This window comes from Vicia villosa, linkage group LG7 (genome assembly GCF_029867415.1).
Source record: "Vicia villosa cultivar HV-30 ecotype Madison, WI linkage group LG7, Vvil1.0, whole genome shotgun sequence".
NCBI classification, from domain to species: Eukaryota; Viridiplantae; Streptophyta; class Magnoliopsida; order Fabales; family Fabaceae; genus Vicia; species Vicia villosa.
The window spans coordinates 112,891,214-112,913,917 of NC_081186.1; the positions used below are offsets into that span (position 1 = coordinate 112,891,214).

General features: G+C 32.2%; 3 protein-coding genes and 1 non-coding gene across 5 annotated transcripts; 1 reads left to right on the forward strand and 3 right to left on the reverse strand.

Moving 5' to 3' along the window:
• The first annotated feature begins 3,032 nt into the window (after positions 1-3,032).
• Positions 3,033-5,599, forward strand: LOC131616568 (uncharacterized). Its single transcript, XM_058887932.1, has 2 exons — positions 3,033-3,348; positions 5,392-5,599. Exons 1-2 carry the CDS (start codon positions 3,145-3,147, stop codon positions 5,401-5,403), a joined length of 216 nt encoding a protein of 71 aa, XP_058743915.1. The 5' UTR covers positions 3,033-3,144; the 3' UTR covers positions 5,404-5,599.
• Positions 5,600-6,240: 641 nt separating this feature from the next.
• Positions 6,241-7,577, reverse strand: LOC131616567 (uncharacterized). Its single transcript, XM_058887931.1, has 5 exons — positions 7,286-7,577; positions 7,104-7,185; positions 6,785-7,005; positions 6,617-6,686; positions 6,241-6,513 (listed from the first exon to the last, which is right to left on the reverse strand). Exons 1-5 carry the CDS (start codon positions 7,424-7,426, stop codon positions 6,359-6,361), a joined length of 669 nt encoding a protein of 222 aa, XP_058743914.1. The 5' UTR covers positions 7,427-7,577; the 3' UTR covers positions 6,241-6,358.
• Positions 7,578-7,967: 390 nt separating this feature from the next.
• LOC131616566 (adenine DNA glycosylase) lies at positions 7,968-11,166 on the reverse strand. 2 transcript variants are annotated; one of them, XM_058887930.1, is made up of 7 exons: positions 10,635-11,166; positions 9,930-9,989; positions 9,675-9,785; positions 9,507-9,604; positions 8,846-9,372; positions 8,660-8,766; positions 7,968-8,417 (listed from the first exon to the last, which is right to left on the reverse strand). In XM_058887930.1, exons 1-7 carry the CDS (start codon positions 11,049-11,051, stop codon positions 8,319-8,321), a joined length of 1,419 nt encoding a protein of 472 aa, XP_058743913.1. In that variant the 5' UTR covers positions 11,052-11,166; the 3' UTR covers positions 7,968-8,318. The 2 variants fall into 2 exon arrangements, with proteins under 2 accessions (XP_058743913.1, XP_058743912.1); XM_058887929.1 differs by having other exon boundaries at positions 7,971-8,417; positions 9,675-9,794; positions 10,635-11,165.
• A 5,983-nt stretch (positions 11,167-17,149) lies between these two features.
• TRNAT-AGU (transfer RNA threonine (anticodon AGU)) lies at positions 17,150-17,223 on the reverse strand. Its single transcript has one exon. It is a non-coding gene; the product is annotated as a tRNA-Thr (tRNA).
• Between the last annotated feature and the right edge of the window lie 5,481 nt (positions 17,224-22,704).

A 22,704-nucleotide genomic window follows, 5' to 3' on the forward strand; every position in this document is an offset into this window, starting at 1 on the left:
CCTAAGTTGAGAAAAAATATGCATTGGAAAATCCGAATTTTAGCCAAAGATTTTTAAAGTCAACGCAATCTCGAACCCAAAGAAGGACCAAATCGTCTTCTAAGTTGTAGGGTGTGCACAAAGGAGAAGGTTTCATTTTTTTCAAATTCAAGACTAGGAGTAAGAGTGTTATGCAATGAATAATGGCACTTTTTTGTCTTAAAGTAGACATAAGTAAAAATTCTTGGTAGTATATGTCTCAGTAACATGTGTTGGATAAGTGACTTCAAGCACAAGAGAGAGTGAATTGTGGTGTTTAAAATTCGTGATTAAATTTAATTTTCATTACTTAAAAAGTGAATTGTGTTAAATATTCTTTAAGATCGCAATATAATGAACAGTTGGAAATAAAAACTATAAAGTGAATTTTAAAAATTAAAATATAAAGGTTTAGAAAGATGTCACCAATAATTTATTCAGGTTTGGCTGAACATTGGCATACTCTTGTTCCTAAGAGATCTTCTTGATATTTTGACTATGAATTTGAGCTTTTACGAGTTATGCTCACGAACCTTCAATACAATTAAATTTCGAGATTTTACAATGACTTATCCCTAACCAAACAAAAATATTTTACCCAAGTTGAGCTAACGAACCGTTTAGAGTTTTTTGGAATAATCTCAATAACCAAGTAAGACATTTTTCAGCTAACATCGAGAATCAAATAGAGATTTTAAGATTGGTTAAAATAATAGTAAGGATAACCTCGATATGCTTGATGAAAAATTTGATGAAGGTATATTCTTGGCTATTCACTTTATAGTAAAACATATAGAATCTTTAATAAAAGGACACTTGTTATTGAAGAATCTGTACATGTTTCTTTTGATGAATCTAACCCCTCCAAGAAGGATAAAGTTGTTAATGTTGATGAAGATGATATAAATGATACACCAAAATATATAAATAACAATGATGACCGCATTGAACAACAAATGGGCCAGCAAGATGAAATGATTCAACTAGAGCAAAATCACAATGATCTACCTCAAGAATGAAGGACTAGTCAAAATCATCCTATTGACAACGTAATTAGAGACACAAGCAAGGGAGTATCTACTAAACTCAACCTTAAAGATGCATGTTTAAAAATGACTTTTGTTTCAAAACTTGAACCTTCTAAAATCAATGAATCTATCTGAGTGTTGACCGTTATGAAATGCTTCTAAAGGTGACTCTTTCCATCAAAGGTTGTTAATGACTGTGGCTTGAAATTTTCCTAGGACAGGATCATCCTAAATTTATGCCGTAAGAGGTTGTTGATCAATAGGATCCTCCAATTCTTCATCTTCAAGTTGGGGCTGATGTTGATTTTGTTGTAAGATGAGCATGTTGTCCTACATTAGTTCGTTCTGACGCTGCAAATCTTCCACGACGGCAAGTAGCTCTGCCATGGTAGCCTGCGACCCTAGATTATTGATGTTTGGTTCCTCTCGTCATGAAACGAGGGTGAGATCGATAGTTCAAAGAGTTTTATGTGGCCTATATAAGTTTTAACAGAGCCCCGCAGTGGGCGCCAAATGTTAACGCAAGAACACTAATTGATAACTCCTTTGATGTAGGTCAGAAATAGTCATAATGGGCAACTTCTCTATTAAAAATCGAGCTTGTCTTCTTCCTCCATTGAACCCTCCTTTTATACATGTTTTCGATGACCGAATTCCAGACAAAGGCTTTAACTACTATTACTCACCATAATGAATATTCATGTCATTAATCTGATTCATAAATGCTTTTGTATTGGCTGCTCGCCTAGGGCGGGCTTTGGATCTTCGAACTTCCTTAGCTTTGCTATCTCATTCTTAGTCATGGCCATAGTCCCACCATTGCACGTGGACCAAAACTCTAAAACCGCTTACCATAAATTTCTAAGATGTACACTGCCTTTGAAACATGAGTTCTAGGGGGAGGAAATGCATAAGTAGAAAGTAGTTCGGGTAATTCGATCACTGTACATGAATCAAGACTTTAAATCTGACCATCGCAAATTCCTACAATGTACATATAGATCCAGTTTTCTTGTTTACTCAATTTACCGACGAGTCTAATTTTCTTATCCACCTTTAGAACCATATAGTTGCTTCCAATAAAACAAAAACGCATATCCAACAACCAAGATGAATGCTTCAACTACATGTGCTTAGTGTGTTTGGTTTTGTAGGGAGGAAAATTGATCATGAGTGAATTGGTTTGGTTAAAATAAATTGAATCTAAAGTAATTTATATTTAAATACATTTATGTAAAAATGAGTTGAAGAACAACTTTCAACATAAAAATCACTTTAAACCTAGCCGATACAAGTTTTCTGTTTAAGTATAATGTAACAGAATTAATTCTTCTTTAAAGAAATCATACATCTCAAAATTACAGTATTTCGAAATCAATTTTACACTTCTATAATTATACAAAATCAATTTTACCCTATGGACCCGTTTGTTTTGACTTTTTTTTAAAATGATTTTTATAGTGTTACAAAATTTTTCAAAAAAAAATTTAGAAAAAAACTTTTTACAAAAATTTCAAATGAAAATTTTGTTTGAATAGTTATTCTTAAAATGTGATTTTAGATATATCATCTATTTATGGGAAAAAAAATTGGATATCAAAATTTCAAAAAATCACTTAATTTTGAAACTATTTCAAATAGATTTTCATAAAAATTATTTTTGAAATACAACTTCTTGAAAAAATTGCGATTTTAACTAAGTTTTAGTCTTCAATAATCTATGTTTATATTCTAGGATGTCAAAATTAGTGTTTCATTTTAGAAAAAAAACAAATATAAAAAAATTTGTAATATTTTAAAAAACGGTTATAAAATATGTATTTTCAAAAATACAAAGAAAAAATCCATTATTTTAAAGCTGAAAAATTCATTTTTTTAAAGCTGAAAAATTCATTTTTTTTAAGCTGAAAAAATATATTTTAAAAAATAAAAAAAAATCCATTTTTCCAAAAGCCAAATCAAACGGTGCACTAAGACTCGCAGTAGTCAATACGACGTCGTTAGCTCGTGCGTTATCTCTGTTCATCATCACAAACACGAACACGGTGCATCTCTCTGCTTTTCTGCGGCGGTGACTGTTCGGAAGAAGAAGGAAAAGATGATGCGAACTCGACTGTTATGGTTCGGCGTAGGATTCACCTCCTCAGCCGCCGTGGTTTCCCATTTCATCTGGAAGGATCTCTGGGTTGACCGTCACGCTTTCTCTTCTCACATCACTCAACAATTCGATGCTCTTCAAACTCGAATCTCAAATCTCGAATCCTCTTTGCCGAATCAAAATCCCGTTTCCAATCACGATCAGGTATTTATCTCAATTGCACTAGTTAGGGTTTTATTCTTTTACTACTTGTTTTCATTCTCGTTTTTATGTAGTAAATTGAAAATCTAGGGTTTGTATTCTAATAGAAATTGTTAGTAATATTGTTATTAGAGAAATGTTTGCATTACATTCTTTATGTTGCTTTTGTTATTGATTCAAATTCATGTCCATGTTGGGAATAAGTGTTGAGAGTCCCACATTTGATAAGATAATGCTTAAAAATTGATTTTGTAGGCTTGAGTTATGCGTATTCAAATTCAAATTCTAAGACGGTGTCAGAGCCTATCCATGATTAGAGTCGCATAATGGATGAGATATAGTATGAAAGTATGTTAATATAAGATAGAAGTACCTGTCTTCCAAGTCAGATTTGCAGGATTGAGTTATATGTCTAATCCTAATTTTAAGATTGTTAGAATTAGTTGGAAATTGTTTAAGTTTTTTGCAAATTGGTTAGGATGTTAGTTATCTTGTCGGGATTATTTAAGCTTAGTTAGAATCACTATATAAAGTGTATCTTGCACTCATTGTAATTGAGTTTTTTAGTTCAAACAATCAATCTATCTCTAATTTTTTTTCGTCTGGCTCAAAATGTTTCTTAATAAGAAATCTTACTAAATAGAAAACGAGGCTCTCGCGTGGGTATGTGGAATTCACGTGTATTTTATTAAAAAAAGGAGAGTATAGAAAGAAAGGAAAAAAGTTTTAGTGAATGTGTTGTTTAGCATTATTCTTCATCTTATATTAGATAAATAAGAAAGGTGTTTATGGTTGTGGAATAATATGAGTGTAACTTCACCTATTGATTAAGAAAATGAAGAAAAACTCCATTGCTAAGTCGCCCAATGGGTGAATTTTGTCTATGGTGTAGGATGCTTGTTATCTTCTCTATAGTTTAGAATTGGTTTTTGTCAAGTTCTTGAAGCTAGGACTTTGGAAGCAACTCTAGTCTTTAGAAATGGGCTATGAGAACCATGCTTTGCTCATAGCAAGTTTTATGGTTGTTGATATGGTTATTGGTATTCTGACTGATACAGACATATTGCCATTTTCATGGTGGAAACAATTTGCATCTTACATTTTGAAAAGATTTAGCAGCATTGTAGTATCCTCAATCCTTGGACCAAAAAATCTCATAAGTCTTATACTGCTACCTCCTGCTACCGTTAGAAATAAATGGCAGCTCAGTGCTTTGGTGTGTAAGATTAGGAGTTGATATATCCAATCAAATAAGGAGAAGATAGCAGAATCTTGTGCCTGTGGGTTGTTGGTCAAGTAGGAAGAAGACTGGGTTCAGATGGAAAAAGTGGCTAAATTTTAATAATCTTATGCTCTAAATCTTATGATTAAAGGGGGCAGAAGAAAGTCTAAAAAAATGCAAGGGGGAAATATTAAGAATGTCTGTCTTAGAAATGGCTTTACTAAAAACGAATTTGGATTTTCTTAGATCCAAATGCCACTTGGTTAGTTCGTCATTTAACTGTTTAACTGATCCACCTAGTGGAATAAGGGCTTAAGGCTGGGTTCTACAACAAAAGAAACCACTTTCATCCAATGAAATGTTAACTGAGTGCTATGTAGTTAGAGACTGGCTACTTTTACATTTGTAAGTGAGGTTATGAATATGTACTATTTTTGTATGCGTCTTGTGAAAGAGTAGTGTAATGTAATCTAGTACATCCTTTCAGAGAACATCTAATACAAGAGCTTTGAGTACATTCTTTTTAATCCTACTGACCCTTTTTCAAGTGTACGTTGAATACTTGAACATCTAGAAATTATAATCTTGAATCAAAACATATAAAACACTTGAAGGCAGCGAATCAATAAATCAATATTAAGTGTATAATATATGTCCTTTCCTCCTAGACTAAATCAATAATATTTTCTGCTGGCAATCAGATTTAGGAGAGGATTTGGGTGAGTGATTCAGTTATAACTGTTTTGATTCTCATTATTATGTTTTTGATAGTTCTGATGTCCTCAGAAGTGGTGTATTAATAATGTTTTTATTCTCGTTGGCAGGTTGAAGGCTAGATATTCAGCTCCAGTAAAATGCTTTCTAGTTTCTACAAGATTGTAAGAGCTTTATGCTTGCTTCAAAATGTTTGTAGAGGAAATGTCCTTAATAAAACAGATTGCTGAGGCAACCTTAACATTCTTACCTGTTTTTTGTCTCCATTGGAAATTCGCCTATATTGAGGGGAAAAAGAAACGAGTTTAGCAAAATTTACCGTTTGATGTTACCAAAAAATTGATTATATATATAGCGCATAATATGCTTATATAATGAACCAGTAACACTTTTATCAGTTGTTTCATAACTTCAACCAAAAGTAATTAGATATTTGCTTCAGTACAGGAGCTTCAACTTTTTACCATATTTATTTCTGTTTAACAATTTCAATGTCTCAGGGGCAAGATAAAGTAACTACATTTGAAAATGTAGGTAAAATACGAACTGGTGAAGTATTCTGTCAGTGTATTCTTTTTTCTCAATATTATTTTGTTACAAGTCTAAATGTCTAAGCAAAGTTCCTTAATGTTTTGAAAAAATTTCAAGAAAATTTCTGTGTCAATGTGTTCTTCATAAATGGCATGAAGAAAATTTAATGCATGTTTGGATTAACAGTGAATTTGACAAATCATGTAGCATCATAATTTTGTTGAAGCTTGAAAGTATAGCTTTCACCAAAAATACAATGGTGCACTAATTTCGTCATTCTCATTGTCGATTCAAACGTCCACTTATTCCATTTTGAAATATGTTCTTAATTCTGAAGCTAGATTAAAAAATGTCCTGTACCAAATGATCAAATACCTGTGCATTGATCAACAAACGTGTTCATAAAATCATATACAGTTAATTGCAAGTTGATCAAAACAACACTTTATATACCATATAAGGCATAGTCAATGATCCAAGGTACAAGAGAATATTGAACTTTATGCTACATCATTTGCAACCAAAAAGAAAATTCTTTTTGAAGAATCAATCTTTCCATACAGGAATAATCCCCTGTGCTGCCAAACGTTTTTCAACCCAAAAGACAATGAGTTTTGAAGTAATTTTTTTCTCATCAACGAGAAACGGTTCAACCGTGCTTGCTCCTGAGTTATAAGATGACAGTGAAAACCCCTTTGGACCTATTCAAGCACATAATGATTGTAGCATTCATTAATAATAAGCGCGTTTAAATCAATGTTAGTGATGAACTAGTTCCTTATAACAGACACAAATTGCACATACCAGTAATTCCTGTGGGAAAAAAGGCCCAAAATGAGTAGGGATTGTCTTTTTTTCGAAATGAACCTTCCAACTGTCAAATTTGTAAAATCGAATATATCATTATAAAATTATAAAGAAAGTAATCTGAAAAATGACACAAAACATACATAACACAGCAATATTAGTAACCTTATTGTCCTGAAAAACCAACTCAATATCAGAGAGATCTTTATTGGATTCTAAGATTGTTTTCAATGAAGGAATCACATCCTCTTCCATCATCTGAGGTAAAGGCTTAACCGGAGCTTTAGCAGGAGGAGTCTTCTTCGCTGTTGCTGCTTTCGGAGCTGCTGCCTTTACCTCCTCCTTTGTTTCATCTGCCTTTACCTCCTCCTTTGTTTCAGCAGTAGCTAAAACCACAAACACATGATTCAATAACCTGTTAAAAAATGACTGGAACGGAGTAAAACGAAACCAAAGTTTCAATTATGGTCATGTAGAAACATACCTGATGTACTAGTAGTAGACGATTCTTGAACTGCAGAGCAAATTATCTTGTTTCTAGTTACCGTTTTCAATCTACTCGCAATCTGCAACACAAGAAAAATAAACATAGAAACTAATCATGTTAGCCTTACACGCGAATAAACAGACAGATAAATAGACAGACAGATACGTGCTGAGACATACCAAAGGTAGTATTGGTGATGATGATGAGTTGGGTATGACAACATTTTGAGAGACATGTAAAGAAGAAGTTGAAGTTAAAGAACACAAACGAAAGGTGGAATCAGCAAGTGTTCCACCTCTTAACAAAAGTGCCATTTGCATTATGATTCCTGTGTTTTTTTTTCTTGTTATTTTTTATTCCATTTTCTGTGAGTGGTTTGGTTTGTTGATGATGTTAGTGAGAAGCATACGTTGGAGGAACAAAATGAATGAACCTTGTGATCCACATGGTTCCTCAGACAATATGTACCACTGGTTTTTTTGTGCCTTTTCTTTCTATATATCTATTTAATTTAAGAAAAAATAAATATTGAAACGTAGAACACTAGAATACAAATAACTACTAGTGGCAAATATTGTGCTTCGATTAGCTTTTAACCGTTCATAAAATAATTATTTGTTTAATTTTCAAATTAAAAAATCATTAATTGGAATTGAAAAATAATGCAAAGAGAAAAAATAATTCATTTTGCTTTTTCTTTTCTGCTTGGTAGTAATATTTCTAAAATCTTGCATTTTTATTTATACCAATTATTTACCAAATTTTTAAACATTCAAGGTATTAACTCAATATTAAGAGCTCAAATGATAATTAATGTCATTTTAGTTAATAAAAATTTCACACTTTCCCATTTTTTAAATAATATTTGATATTACAAATTTAAATATTAAATAGATAAAGCATTATTATTGTGTAATAGTGAAACAAAACATTGATTAAATATAAAAAAATTAATAAGAAAGAATAACTTAGTGAAAGAAATTTGCTTACTCTGTCTAAATTACAAAGAAGCCTAACATTGCATGATATTGAAAACCATACATATCATAGCTTATCATGCATACCAAAAGGTATCTATCATGGGAAGAAAAAGTACCTTACACAATTAAGAATGTATTCTACTAACAATAAAATGCATGAAGAATAGTGTTACTCCATAGCAGCAAAATAATTTGTAGTTTTCTACAATGCAGCCAATCTGATTCAACCAGACTAGTTTTTCTTGGTTGTTCTATTTCTCTTTTTGGTTGGCGGCGACGCGTCCTTCGAAGGAAGCCTTTTCTGCTTAAATTTTTGAACCATATTGTACACCTGGAATAGTATATACCAATTTTAAGATACGAAAATACGGTATCAAGATATAAGTAAGAAGTATAAGAAACTTCGAATTTGATTAGTTAAAGAAAACATTCTCCATACGCCGAAGTATGAAGTACTTAACCAGAAGGTCCAGAATTCAAACCTTGGAAACTAGCATAATCCACTAATTTACTAACATTAACATTTTCCTATAAAAATGACGTGCGGTGTTGCTAAGTGTGTTGTCATATTACCTTTCTTACGCTGGTTGTCAGTCCCATGCTCGAGAGGGCATTGCTGTCAACGCATTTCCAAGTAATAGTTTCTTCGTCCTCGCTTTTCAACAAATCATCTACTTTCCCTTACAAAAAGTAAATATGATGTTCAGAAACAAAAAGATTAAATTCAACTTGTAATGTTATATTGGAAGAGGTTCAAACCTTTTAATTGTACCACAAGTAATTCAACATACAACTTGAGGCGAATGTGACTAAAAATGTGAACAAATTCTCCAACATCTTCCCTCAAAATAATATCGCAAGTCTTTTTTATGTCAATTTTGAGATTTTTCTTCAAGAAGCAGTCGGTTGCTTTTCTTCTAGCTAATGGAGAAGTTTCTCCGGCTACTAGGACAGACGGAAACTCCCATAGACCGGCAAGCAATCCTTCGTCGGGCCTTTTTACGAGAACAAATTTGCTGCTAGATTGTTTTTCATCTCCAAGTAATTCAACAACACATACAGCTGAAAAATCGGCTCGTTGTTTAACCTTTACGCCCTTAATCGGATAATCTGTAACCGCTGCTGTACTGTCACGTTTAGCGATTGATAGTGCATGACAAAATTCTGATGCTGGACACAACGAACAGCTTGGGTTCAAAGGGGTGCATACAGTTGCACCAAGTTCCATGAGAGCCTGATTGAAGTCTCCCGGACGAAGAGGATCGACCAACTGAGCTGCTATTTCCCTTAATCTCCATTCCAACACACGTCAAAATAAAGAACAAAATAAGTAAAGGACTAAAACGCAAGCCGGTGATTATAAAATCTTACGAGAAAAAAAATGATGAATAACTTGTTCCAGAAGTTACAAAACACTCACCAAAATCTTTTAATGATTGCCGAGTCTTTCGGATTTTCAGAAACAGCCCTTAGTCTGGCAATCACCCTTATCACATTTCCATCAACCACTGGTACCGCCTGATAATTTAGATCATAAGAAATAGCCGATATTTACTTTTCAGTAACCAGAATTCCAGAAACTACAAACCTCTTTGAATGCTATAGAAGCAATTGCTCCAGATGTATAGTCTCCGATTCCAGGAATCTTTCGTAACAACGAAGCTGTTTTAGGAATAACACCTCCTTCTTCAACTATTTTCTTCGCTCCCTAACAGCAGAAATGAAACGAATCGAGTCAATCCTTGCAGGCTTGCATGCAGTATGTATTGGTATTATTAGCAGAAAATCTAAAGTGACGAAGGTTTAAGACTCATTAAACAATGTAGTAGACAGAAAGCAGCACCTCTAAAAGAAAGCGAGCTCTCCGATAGTAACCCAAACCAGCCCAAATCTCATTCACTTCCTGCACATAAATGACAACAAATGCTTCTAAATTTCACAACTCAAATGTTGTTAAACCATAGCATTAAATAAATAACTTAACAGAACATTTGCATTGTAGTCAACATCTTTCGCAAAAGCCCCTCAAATTTGCAGAAGTTTAATAAAAAGATAAAAACAACAACAACCAAGCTTGCTCCAATAGGCGTGAACTGTGAGGTCTGCTACGTGGATCAGTCAACTTCACCCTCTACCTCAATCTATTAGACTACCCCCATCTACTCCACTACTATGAAACACGTACACCAGACACAATACTAAAACATCAATAATAATTTAAGAAAATAAAAATGATTGAATGTTACTTCTGACTTCATGCGCCGAGTCGTGTCTCACACCAAACACGTCATCGATCTGAAACGCTCGAGCTACATAACCCCATTCTTATAACTTCCACATTCTACATTGCATTCATGTCCAATTCACTTAAATGAGATAATGCCAGATTCTCTCTAATGGGGCTTCACAAATTTCTATTAAGTGGAGCATTTGCAGTACTTAGGGTTATATATAGAGTAAAATGCAGTGTTTTCTACTAAACCATGTATTTGAAAATAAAAAAGAAACAATTTTTATGAACAAAAAGGGAAAGGGAATGAGCAAAAACCTCAAGAGAAGCCTTAGCTAGATGATGAATGGTGGGCCATTTAAGCATCCAGCGATTATAATAAGCAATAACAGTCTGAACCCTTGTTTGCTGCAGCATAATCTCAGAAACCCAAACACCATAAGCTCTCTTTTCCACTTCTTCTTCATCTTCTTTAACATTGCTATGGTTGGAAGCAGTTCTCCAAGGAAGAACCCGATGGTTGTGATCGTACCAATCCAATAAAACCGCTCTCAGTTTATGGGTTTCGTCTTTGGAGAAGAAGGACACTGCATCCTCTATGTCTTCCGTTTTCACCAAAGTTTGTGTCTTTTTGCTGACCCCATTAACGTTACTCTTTTGGGTTTTGTTCTTCTTTTGATTCTTCTCTGACATGTTGATGGTGGAAATTAGTGGTAGTGGTAAAGTCAGAAACATAAAATGGGTTTAAGGACTCTTCTTTGTCCAACGTTGGTGTCGTTCAACTCATAGTGATGGGTATCAATAGCGGCACCGTATATAGATTTGAAATTGTGATGGGTATCACAATTGGATAAACTATCTTTAATCAATTGGATAAATTAAACTTTAATTGTCTTTGAAATAATTGGATAAATTATCTATAATCAATTGAAATCAACCATCTATATTTTACTAACTACTTCAAACATAAAATATTATATTTTTTTAATAACTATTTTAAAAAATATCTTACCTCACCCTGTAGATCTCTCACCAAACATGCGAATTGTCAAAATTGACCCTCTGCGTTCGTAGATGTATCTTCGGAAACATTTTTTTTTTTAAATTGTTTTTTTTAGGTGCATCTACGGAAGCGTTAGAACATGTTAAAACATAATGAAACTTGGGAAGATCTCAAATTAATTGGAAAATTTCCAAATTAATTAAGTTCATGAAATCTTCTGTAGTTACATCTACAGAAGATTTTGAAAATAGAGTTTTTGTAAATATACCTACGAAATATTCGGTTATATTTTCAAATCAACTACATTTCACTCATAAACTACATTTCCGAATGAATTTAGGATCTTCCCAAGTTTCACTATGTTTTAACATGTTTTAACGCTTCCAAAGATTCATCTACGGAAAAAAAAAAAAAAAAAACATCTTTTTTAAAAAGGTGCTTCCGGAGGTATATCTACGGAAGCAGGGGACATAAATGAAATTTCGCCATGTGGTCAAGAGATTCAAGGGATGTAATGAGATATTGGGCCCGTTTGTTTTGGCTTTTTTTAAAAATAATTTTTATAGTGTTACGTAATTTTGTGAAAAAAATTTTTACAAAAAATCTTTTTATAAAAGCTTCAAATGAAAATTATGTTTCAATAGTTATTCTTAAAATGTGATTTTAGGTATCTCATCTATTTATGGGAAAAAAATTTGAATATTAAAATTTGAAAAAATCACTTAATTTTGAAGTTATTTTCAAATAGATTTTCCCAAAAATCATTTTCAAAATACAATTTTTTGAAAAAATTGTGATTTTGACTAAATTTTGGTCTTCAATAATGTATGTTTATGTTATAGGATGTCAAAATTAGTGTTTCATTTTAGAAAAAACGAATATAAAAAAACTAACATTTTGATAAACAGTTTTGAAAAATCTATTTTAAAAAAAAAATCATTTTTTTAAAGCCGATACAAACGGGCTCATTCTCCTTTTTTAAACACAAAATTATTTACAAAAAGAAGTTAATAGAATATGAATGAGTTTGATTGCTCGGACTATTTGATATATTTTTAATGGAAAAATTATTTAAATTTTTTTAAGGTTTCTGTGGGATCGTATTTTCAAAAAGTTAAATCGCGACTTTTGTAGTGTTGACCGGAGACTCAATTTTTCAGATGGAATTGCTATAGTTTTGCCTTATATTCAATCTGATTATCATCTTATTGTTGTTCTGCTTTAAGGGGAGTCGACTAGTCCTCTCAATCGTCGTTGAATATTTAAAGCAGTTTGACTTATGTCTGATAATTTTGATACTTAGATGTGAGAAAAGTGGATATTTCAGGTGATTTAGATTCTCTGCTGGAAGGTATGACTAATCTCATTAAGGAGTGAAACACATGCATTTTGGGAAATATCTTTTAGCGTAAGAAGGAGATCATCACAAGGTTGAATGACGTTCAAAGTGGCTCTTGCTATGGAAACACTGAATACCTTAAGGCGAAGATCGTTTCACAATGCTTTTCAACCATTATTGTTGAAAGATGGTCTATGATATGTTTTTAGTTCTTTAAACAAATAAAAATTTAAACCATAAGTCATTAAAAATATCAACAAGGTCAATTTTATTTCCAAATATGTTGATCCTTTAAAAGCCTTTGACATCTGAATTTGTAATGTGATCTACAAGATTGTAACAAAGTTATCGTTAACAGGTTGTAACAGGTGATGCCTAAGATTATTTTTCGGTAACTATTATGAAAATACTCGGTCATTGTATCCTTGGTGTCTTTAGGGATAATGCATGGAAGCCTATCAAGTGTCATTTAAAATCTTGGAAAACAATTTTAATTACAAAAGACGAGGGTGTTCTTGAATTTTGTAATATAAGGAATGTTAATAATCAAAGTTACATGATGAAGTTGGGTTTGGAGTTGATGATTACAACTTACACTCTTTGGGAGAGAATCATTTGAACAAAATTTAATTATATAATTAGTGATTTTGATTCTTCAAAAGTTTTAAATTGCAATTCATTCAAGCAAGTCTGCCATCCCCCACCAATATTTGCTCAAAATTTGTTATATTAAGCCTCGTATATACTATTACTAATGAAAAACTTTCTCATCTTAAATTCTGTAAATGATGCATAATTTTCTATAAGATTAGCATATCATATTTCGTTTGTTAATGATTCTAACTAAAAGTCCTTCAAATTTCAAACTCATATGAAAGTGTAAAGAATTGTATTGTAATCCAAACTTTTCTTTGGAATTTGTCCTTTTGAACTCTTCATACAAATGTTGAATGGAAGCTCCATGGTGTAACAATGTTTAACATGTGTTCATGTTATATGTAAGTCGCTAAGTCCATTATGTTGGACAAGTAACTCTAATCAGGGCCGGTCTTTTGAATTTGGGTGCTTTGGGCGAATCAAAAGAGTGATGTCCTATAATTTTTTTAACAATAAATACATAAGTATAAAAGAAATAATTGGATAAAAAACACATTTTCATTTGACATTATGCAAAAAGAATAGAAATATAGATCTTTTAATCAATATTTATACTACATCGAAACATAAACCACTATAAGGAGACTTATTATTCTTCTTCTTGATTCCGTCTTTTTTCCTATAAGGAATTGACCAAACCTTTAAAATTATTTAAATATCATTCTCTTAGCATTTTTTGTTGCAAAATCGTTAAAAATTTGTTCATAATCAAGGTTCTTCAAAAAATTATTTTCAATTGAAATCAACGCAAGACTATTTAATCTATCTTGTGACATAGTAGACCTCAAATAAAATTTTAATAATTTTAATTTAGAAAAACTTCTTTCGGCAGACGCAACACTAATAAAAATAGTCAATATTACTCTATAATTTATGCGTGCATTAGGAAAACAATTAAAAGTCTTTAAAAAACTCAATATCATATAGCTTGATTTTAATTCAACTGTTAAAACTTCTCTCTAATAACTTTCAATTCTTCAAACAAAATTTCACCGTCAAGATCAAGATAATCGTCATGTTTTAAACAAGTTTCAAGATGTTTACAACATGCTTTCAAGTTCCTATCAAATAATGATCTAAGCCTTTCAATACTAAACAAGAATCCAAAAATATTTTCATATGTGCTATATTACTCAAATATTCTATCAAGTGAGCCAATTGTTTGATTTACAATATATAAGAAATAATGATCTCGAAAAGACACTTCAGTAGACTCAAGATTCAGTTGTGTGGGTTGAGATGGATTTTCATCAAAGTGTTGTTTTCTACTAATTTGACGTTTTTGAATAAACTCACATCCAATCTCTATTTCATTCTCAATCTTTTTAGCACTAGCCTTAGCTTTTACAAATCCATATTCTCTATATTTTTTCAAATACTTGATCAAACCTTTTACTACTTCTATAGCCACATCAATATGCCTTTTTTTTTTTGTAAACTTTTGCTAATTTCGTTAACAACAGTTAACAATTCAAACCAAATAATCATAGCTACTAAAAATACAAAGTTTTCAATTTCATGAGTTGCTAAAGATTCGACTTTACTTTTATTTTAGGGATCATTATCTTGTTCAGCTAGTTGAAATAGTGTTTCACTCTTAATTTTGGGATCAATAATATAAAATATTTTCTATATCATTGTTTTAATTTTAGTGTCTCAATGAAACTCTTTAGTTGCTAAAATTATGGATATATTAATTGATTTTATTTTAGAGAAATTAATTGATTTTATTCTACTCTATATTTTATTTATGAGAAATTACATTCTTTTATTAAGTAGTGCCCCTATAATTTTGTTAACCAATATTTTAAAAAAATAAAATATTTTTAGCAAGTATTTTTGTAATAGAAAATTCTCTTTTAATATATATATATATAGGTGTAAGATTTTTTTTGGTGCCCCTAAAATTATGGGGCCCTGGGCTCCCGCCCTGTGAGCCCGTGCTCAGGGCCACCCCTGACTCTAATCATAATATGGGGTGAATTGTGTGAGTTTGAAAAATGACGTCCAAATAAAAAACTTTAATAAAATTATAGTTTAAAACAAATTTATAAAACAAACAAGTGATAAGCAACAGAATAAAGAAAATCAGACAGGTGCAAATCCAGTGGAAGTAAATGACTAAAATGTAAAGAGATAGGGTGAGACAAATGTGCATCAGTTATTTATAGAGGTTTTTACTAATGATTTGGCCTACTCCTCTTTGTGAGAATTCCTTCTTGAGAGTTTCTATTATGATGTGGGTTTTTGATAGAATTTTCCCATGAACCTCCTTACAAAAGGACTAGAGTTTTATATTGGTTATTCTCTCAACCAAACACAAGAGTTTTAATTACAGAGATCTCCTAACCAAGAGATTTTACCACAAGAAAAATTTCAAACTAAACGAGAGCTTTTAATACATGGTTAAGCTCACGAACCAAACATGATTTTTAATGACGAAGACCTCCCAACGTAGCAAATGTTTTACCAGGTTCACCTTAACAACCAAACAAGAGCTTTTCAATTGATTTAACTCAAAACCAAAAACAAACTTCTCACAATAGAGATATTATAACAATGTCCTCCGAACAAAACCAAATACCTCACGAATAAAAGATTCACTTTCAAAAGCACTAAGGCAAAGGTGAAGAAATGAATAGAGTAGGAGGTAGAGAGAGTGGATAAGAGAGAAAGGTATTTGAAACACATTTTCTAGTGTGAATAAAAAGAGAAATGAGTCATCTATTTATAGTATAAAGTGTGACTCAAAATGGAAAGAATCTATGGGCTTTTTAAAGCTCATAATCGATTATTATATAGGAATAATTGATTATATAGTACAAAAAAAGTTTTTAAAAGTTTCATCACATGTCAATTAAGAGACTTAATAATCAATTATTAGGGTTGCAAAGGTGATAATCGACTACCCTAATGGCCTAGTCGATTATGTCGTATGAAAAACCCTTCTAATCGATTAAAATGAATACTTAATCCATTAGCTAGGTACAATTTTTTTTTGGTTATTTTAACAAAATTAAAGAGGTTTTCCAATATCTAAGTATGTTATGATTTGTCTTAGTAAATTCAAGAGTCAATCTTATACATTTACAGACACATATCACTCGACACGGATACAATGATCTTTCACAATTTCTCTTTTTCACAACTCTAAAGATTCATGTTCCTTGCTATATTATATTTGACTTTAGCACTTAATTGAAACCTTGAACCTTCTCCTTGATGAGGCGTGAGATGACTCTTTATGATAGATACTATCATCAAACACACTGGTTGATCAGAGATCTCTACTAATTCCATCGGACGCTACATGACATTAGGTGTCGACCTCCAAGTGTAGGCTTTGATAACTTGATCTCTAAGAACCACAAATTGATCACCATAACAGATGACTGCTTCACCTTACAGTGTTATCATCATCAAAACTAAATAGATTTGATCAACACATCATATAACAACTTGATCTCCAAGCATCACATCTTTATCACCACTTATGAAGACTTCACCTTATAGTGTTGTTATCATCAAAACCAAATAGATTGCTACAAACATCATATCTACAAATATATAAATCAATATATTAAGCATAGCCTTAGAAATTGTCAACATCATTACGGGCTATATGTGGCAATATAAAAAAGCATCAAGTTTTCTTTAGGAGTTCCCTTGATCTTAAGCATTTAGTAATCTTAAGATGTACCTACATGTTAGGTTTCTCTTCTTTACTTATCTAGATGATTTCTCTTGTAGTGGTTAATATGATTATATCTCAAAAAGCATGTAATCTTTATTTTTCTTCTTGTTTTAATGTAAAACTATATATAAAATAATTTATGCTTTCATTGAGAGTTGAACTCAAGACCTCCCGCTTACTAAACGGGTGCTCTAACCAACTGAGCTATGAAAGCCAATTGTTAAAATATTTTATGTATTTTAGAAGATCGTGTATTTTGTTTGTAGTAATTTTGTTCTTATGGTAATTATAGGAGACTATGCTTAAAGAAGAAAATGAAAATGAGAAGAAAAACTCAATCAAGTAAAGAGTCAAGAAAAATAGGGATATTCTTGGTTCTTCGATCTTTGGTTTTCAACTTTTTTTTCAAGAAAAAATGATATATTTTTAGTTCTTTAAACAGACAAAATTTTAAATAAGAAGCCATTACAAATATTAACAACACTTAGGTTAATATTATTTTCAAAAAGATGTAGATCCTTCAAAAGCCTTTGACTTTCGATCAATAGCTATTTGTAATGTGATCTACAAGATTGTGACAAAAGTTATCTCTAACAGGTTGAAATGGGAGATGCCTAAGAGTATTTCTCCTAATCAAAATAGGTTCAAAGGTGTGAGGAGTATTATTGACAATATTATTATCTTTCGACAAATATTCCACGCCATGCAATCTACCAAACAATTTTTTTGTTTTATGGTGATTAAGTTAGATCTTGCAAATGCCTGTGGTAGATTGGAATATAATTTATCAAAGAATGTATTGGTCTTCTCTATCTTCTGTATCAAGTTAGATCTTGCAATTTGAAGAAAATGATTATTAGTAAGAAAATAGAAAAATAAGAAATGTAAGAATAAATCTCAACCATCCATTATCACCACAACCTCATGATTTCTATTAAAAATAAAGTTAAATTTAAAATTAATTTAAAATTCACCACTAAAATAGTGACACATATTCATTCTTGCATTTCTTCTTCAAATTGCTTCGTACTAAATAGCACTGTTCTTTTGAATATTCAAGTCACAAACAATTTTGAAAAATATTTGGGTGTACTAGTTATTTATGGATGTAAAGAGAAAAATTGGTTGTGTTAAAAGCATATTATTGAGGATGGAAGACTATCTCTCTTTTTATGGTTGGTCACATTTCTCTCGCTCAAAGTTGTACTACAAGTCTTTCAAATAATATCATGAAATTTGCAATCATACCTCATATATGTGATAAGGTAAACGACTTCGTAAAAAATTTATGTGGATATCTAGTGTGTGTATGTGTGCAAGATATCAATCTTGTCCAAAAGAATCTCACTTAAAAGCTGTCAAAAGAATTCTGCGATACTTACGTGGAACTACTACATATGGCCTATGGTATCCAAAGGGAAATGAGTGCCATTTGGTAGGATTCTCCGATTCAGATTTTGCTGGCTGCAAATCCGATAGAAAAAGCACCAGTGGAACATGTCATCTATTCTCAAATTCATTGATAAGTTGGCATAGCAAGAAACAAGTATCGGTTGCATTATCTACTGTTGAGGCAGAATATGTAGCTGCTGGAAGCTGCTGTGCACAAATATTATGGCTCACGCAACAACTTCTTGACTTTGGTATTAAGCTTGATCGCATACCTATCATGTGCGACAACACAAGCGCCATAAACTTGAGTAAAAATCCTGTCTTACACTCACGTACCAAGCATATTGAAATAAGACATCACTTTCTACGAGATCATGTAGAGAAAGGAGACGTTACATTTGAACATGTAGAAAGCAAGAAGCAACTAGCTGACATCTTCACCAAACCTCTAGCAACGGAGCAATACTTCAACATTCGTAGGGAATTAGGGATACTCGATATCTCTAATTTGGGCTAATTACGTTTGTTCTCTCTTAATATTATTTCTTTACTTTATATATATATTTTTCTGCTAACATTTCTCTTAGCGTAAAGGTAGTTCATCATCAAGCCAGGCGTCATTCCACATTGACTAAAGGCTGCCACTAAAGTTGACATCTACATATTGAAAAAGCGGTAACGTAATTGTTGTTCACTTCCAAAAATATTATTGATACTATAATATGCTATCAATTAACATGCTTATAGTGACTTCATGCATATAATTGCTCTTGCTCATATATGTGTCTCTTCTTTAATACACCTTTAAACATATTTGGCTCTCATGCTATCACTATCTACCTTTTATCTACTATACTATGAATGCTAGCATTTTATCTATGTTTCTCTCGTTACTCTTCTACTCTCTTGTTTTCTCTTTTTGATGTTGTCAAAGGGGGAGATAGATGCTGAGTGTACGGGGGAGCCATGTTGAGAGATAGATGCTGAGTGTACGGGGGAGCTAATTTGTTGAGAGATAGATGCTGAGTTTGTTGAGTATTTGTCACTTACTACCAAAGCCTCGACTACTGGTTTGCCATCATCAAAAAGGGGGAGAATGTGAATACAAGATTACACTCAAAGATGTTTTTGATTCATGGCAAACTCAATAAGCATTCAAACAACAAAGCGGGAGCAGAAAACTCAAAGAAAAGCAAGCATTGATCACTCATGACAGAACAGGTTGATCTATTATGCATATAGGTCGACTCAACACAAGCAAAACAAGAAGAATGCAGAAAAGCAGCAGTTAGGTCGACCTACTATCAACCCAGGTCGACCTAAAATGGAGAAAAATCCATATACTTCTGCTAGGTCGACTCACACATCATCTAGGTCGACCTAAATTGATGAAATTTACATACCAGTCTGCTAGGTCGACCTACACAACAACTAGGTCGACCTAATCTGAGAAAATGTCCCCAGAATGCATCTGAAGAGGATTCTGGTCGACCTACTCCTTTAACAGTTCGACCTAACTGGGAGCAAAATTCTGCAAGTTCTGCTAGGTCGACCTAAGCACTAAAAGAGGTCGACCTAACTGATCAAGAAAGTCAAAAATTCTGTTTCTCTCATCTCCAACTGTTAAGATATCATATATATTGTCCAAGGTTCATTATTACATGCAACACCAACGACTGAAAGATACACAAAGGCTTCTCATCTTCGTTCTTCGTCATCTCCAACACAATTACACATAATCATTCTTGCGTTGAGGGTTAGTGATCGAGTTCGATAACGTCCATGGAACGGAATTGAAGATTCCTAGTGGGTGAAGATTTGTGGGGTTTTTGGTGAATAAAATCTGCGGGTTTTGTCCTCCAAGATAGGTGTTTCTTGGGGGTTTTTATCAAGAGGTTTCATCGAGGATACGGCTGAGTGTGAAGATTGAAGAACAAGGGTTCGAGGGAATTGAAGACACTGCAGAAAGGGATCAAAGTGAAGCTCTTGGATAACCTTGATCTGACTCAAGATTAAGGGGGAAGAAGATTCAAAGGATCGACATAATTGGTTTATGGTTTATCGCTTTGTTATCTTCTTTGTATATACTACTTTCAACATTAATGAAAGATTACCCAATTTCAGTTTGGAATTGGGGGCAGACGTAGTCGTAGCGAGGACGATCGACGAACTGCCTAAACAAATATCGTGTTCTTGTCGCTTTTACGTTTTCATTTACGTTCTGTTCATATTTGGTTATAATAGCAAATTGATCAACGATTCGAGTGTTAAGATTGTGAATTAAGAACTTATATAAACATCACAATCCATCACACATTGAATCACCGTCAATTTGATCATTATCACCAAGTGTTTGTATATTTGTTTCTATCACTCTTACTGCATTGCAAACATTGTCCATCATACAAGAAGTTAATCTGATTTTCAATAAGAGCAACGCTTTGATTCTGCAACGTATACTCTTATCACTTACCTCAAGTTTGTGACTGGTTTTAAACACATATACAATCGTTTCGATAGTGGTTCGGAATAGACGCGAGTCGATTCAGAATCACTTCCGCTGAAAAGTCGTTTAACTCTGTAAAACTGTGAACGATCTATTCACCCCCCCTCTAGATCCTAAGGTCAGCGTCTAACAAAATATAATGTACAATTAGTGGTTATGCTTCTTCATAAGGTTAGAATTGAAATTCAATTCAGCAAGTCTTCCTCCCCTTTCCATATTTGCTATGAAATTGTTTATATTAAGCCTCACACTACTACTAATAAAGACGTTCTAATCTAAATATTTTCAAATGATAGGTAATTTTATATAAAACTAGCATATCAAGTTTTGTTGGTTGATGATTCTAACTTAAGCTCTTCTTCAAATTTCATATTATTTTGAAAGTCTAACTAATATTGAGTGCAAGCCTCATGAAGTAATAAATTCTTATATTTTTTTCGTGTTTTATGCAAGTTCCTAAGACCATTATGCATGTCCTTAGTGATCGTGGCACATTTAAGATTTATGAGATTCATTTATTACTATGAATGATGATAATTTTCGTCATTTTTCTTAGTGTTGGGTCATCGTAATGGGTTAATTTTAATTTTTAGTTGTCTTCATTCACTAATAATCAATGAAACTGGCCTCTTTTATTTGGTATCATGATGAATTATTTGTGGCAATATAAAAATCAATCGCATTTTTCAGGATCTTTGAGTAAAAATATTATTAATCTTTAAATAGAACTCGCCATGGGACCCTATCTATTTTTATGAAAACTTTTGAGGGAATCAGCTACTAGACGGTTTGATTAATCTTTCACCCATATACCTAACTCAGGCGAACAATTTGCACATTAACATAATTGTGACCCTCCACCATAGTTTCTTTTCGCTTAGCCTCACTCAAGCATAGTTCACCATCTTTTAAATCGTGGCATGTATGCTCTCGTCTAATCTCTTTACAAAAGATTTGGACCAATCGTTGGTGCAATTCACACGAGGATCCCACAAACCAGCTTCATTTGTCTAAGTGTTTACTTACCCAATGACTTACACACATGTTAGTCTCGTTAATTTGTGTTTCAAGACGGGTCCAACATGGAGCCCACATGTTGACACTAGGAGCACACAAGTGTTGAAACACAATTCTGAATTTAAAACAAAAAATACAAAATTTATACCAATAGGGTCTCGAACTCAAGTCTCTTGGATTAAATGAATCTCAATTTAGAAATTGATTTGTCTATTTGTAAATAATAGTCACTTTACTAACAATATAAATGAATTTACCTAGTTGTTATTGATAGTCACTTTATTAATCGTAGAAATTGATTTGTCTAGTTGTAAATAATAATCATTTTATTAACAATAGAAATTGATTTGTCTAATCGTAAATGATAGTCACTTTATTGACAATAGAAATTGATTTGTCTAGTTGTAAATGATAATCACTTTATTAACAATAGAAATTGACTTGTCCTGTTGTAAATGATAATCATTTTATTAATAATAGAAATTGATTTGTCTAGTTGTAAATAATAGTCACTTTACTACTAACAATAGAAATTGATTTTTCTAATTATAAATGATAATCTAGTTGTAAAGTGAATATTATTTAACCTGAAGGGACTTGAGTTTGAAACCTCATAGGTAAAAATTAATGTACAGAATTTGCTAATATTAGTAGAAATAATGAAAATTATTTGTCATGAATGTACATTGGCCTAGTGGTAAAGACACATAGATGTTTTTAAAGATCCTGAATTCAATTTTGTATAAGAAATAATTTTGACTTTTTTGATATTATTAATTC

What these genes read in the sequence shown, in the direction of transcription:
- LOC131616568 (XM_058887932.1), top strand. Translation starts at nt 3,145, where the DNA reads ATGATGCGAACTCGACTGTTATGGTTCGGCGTAGGATTCACCTCCTCA.
- LOC131616567 (XM_058887931.1), bottom strand. Translation starts at nt 7,426, where the DNA reads ATGCAAATGGCACTTTTGTTAAGAGGTGGAACACTTGCTGATTCCACC. An exon ending in CATCACCAATACTACCTTTG is followed by an intron (nt 7,186 to 7,285) that starts GTATGTCTCAGC and finishes CTTGTGTTGCAG; the next exon opens with ATTGCGAGTAGATTGAAAAC. An exon ending in TGGTTTTTCAGGACAATAAG is followed by an intron (nt 6,687 to 6,784) that starts GTTACTAATATT and finishes CAAATTTGACAG; the next exon opens with TTGGAAGGTTCATTTCGAAA.
- LOC131616566 (XM_058887929.1), bottom strand. Translation starts at nt 11,051, where the DNA reads ATGTTTCTGACTTTACCACTACCACTAATTTCCACCATCAACATGTCA. An exon ending in GCAATCATTAAAAGATTTTG is followed by an intron (nt 9,373 to 9,506) that starts GTGAGTGTTTTG and finishes ATGGAGATTAAG; the next exon opens with GGAAATAGCAGCTCAGTTGG. An exon ending in ACTTGTGGTACAATTAAAAG is followed by an intron (nt 8,767 to 8,845) that starts GTTTGAACCTCT and finishes ACTTTTTGTAAG; the next exon opens with GGAAAGTAGATGATTTGTTG.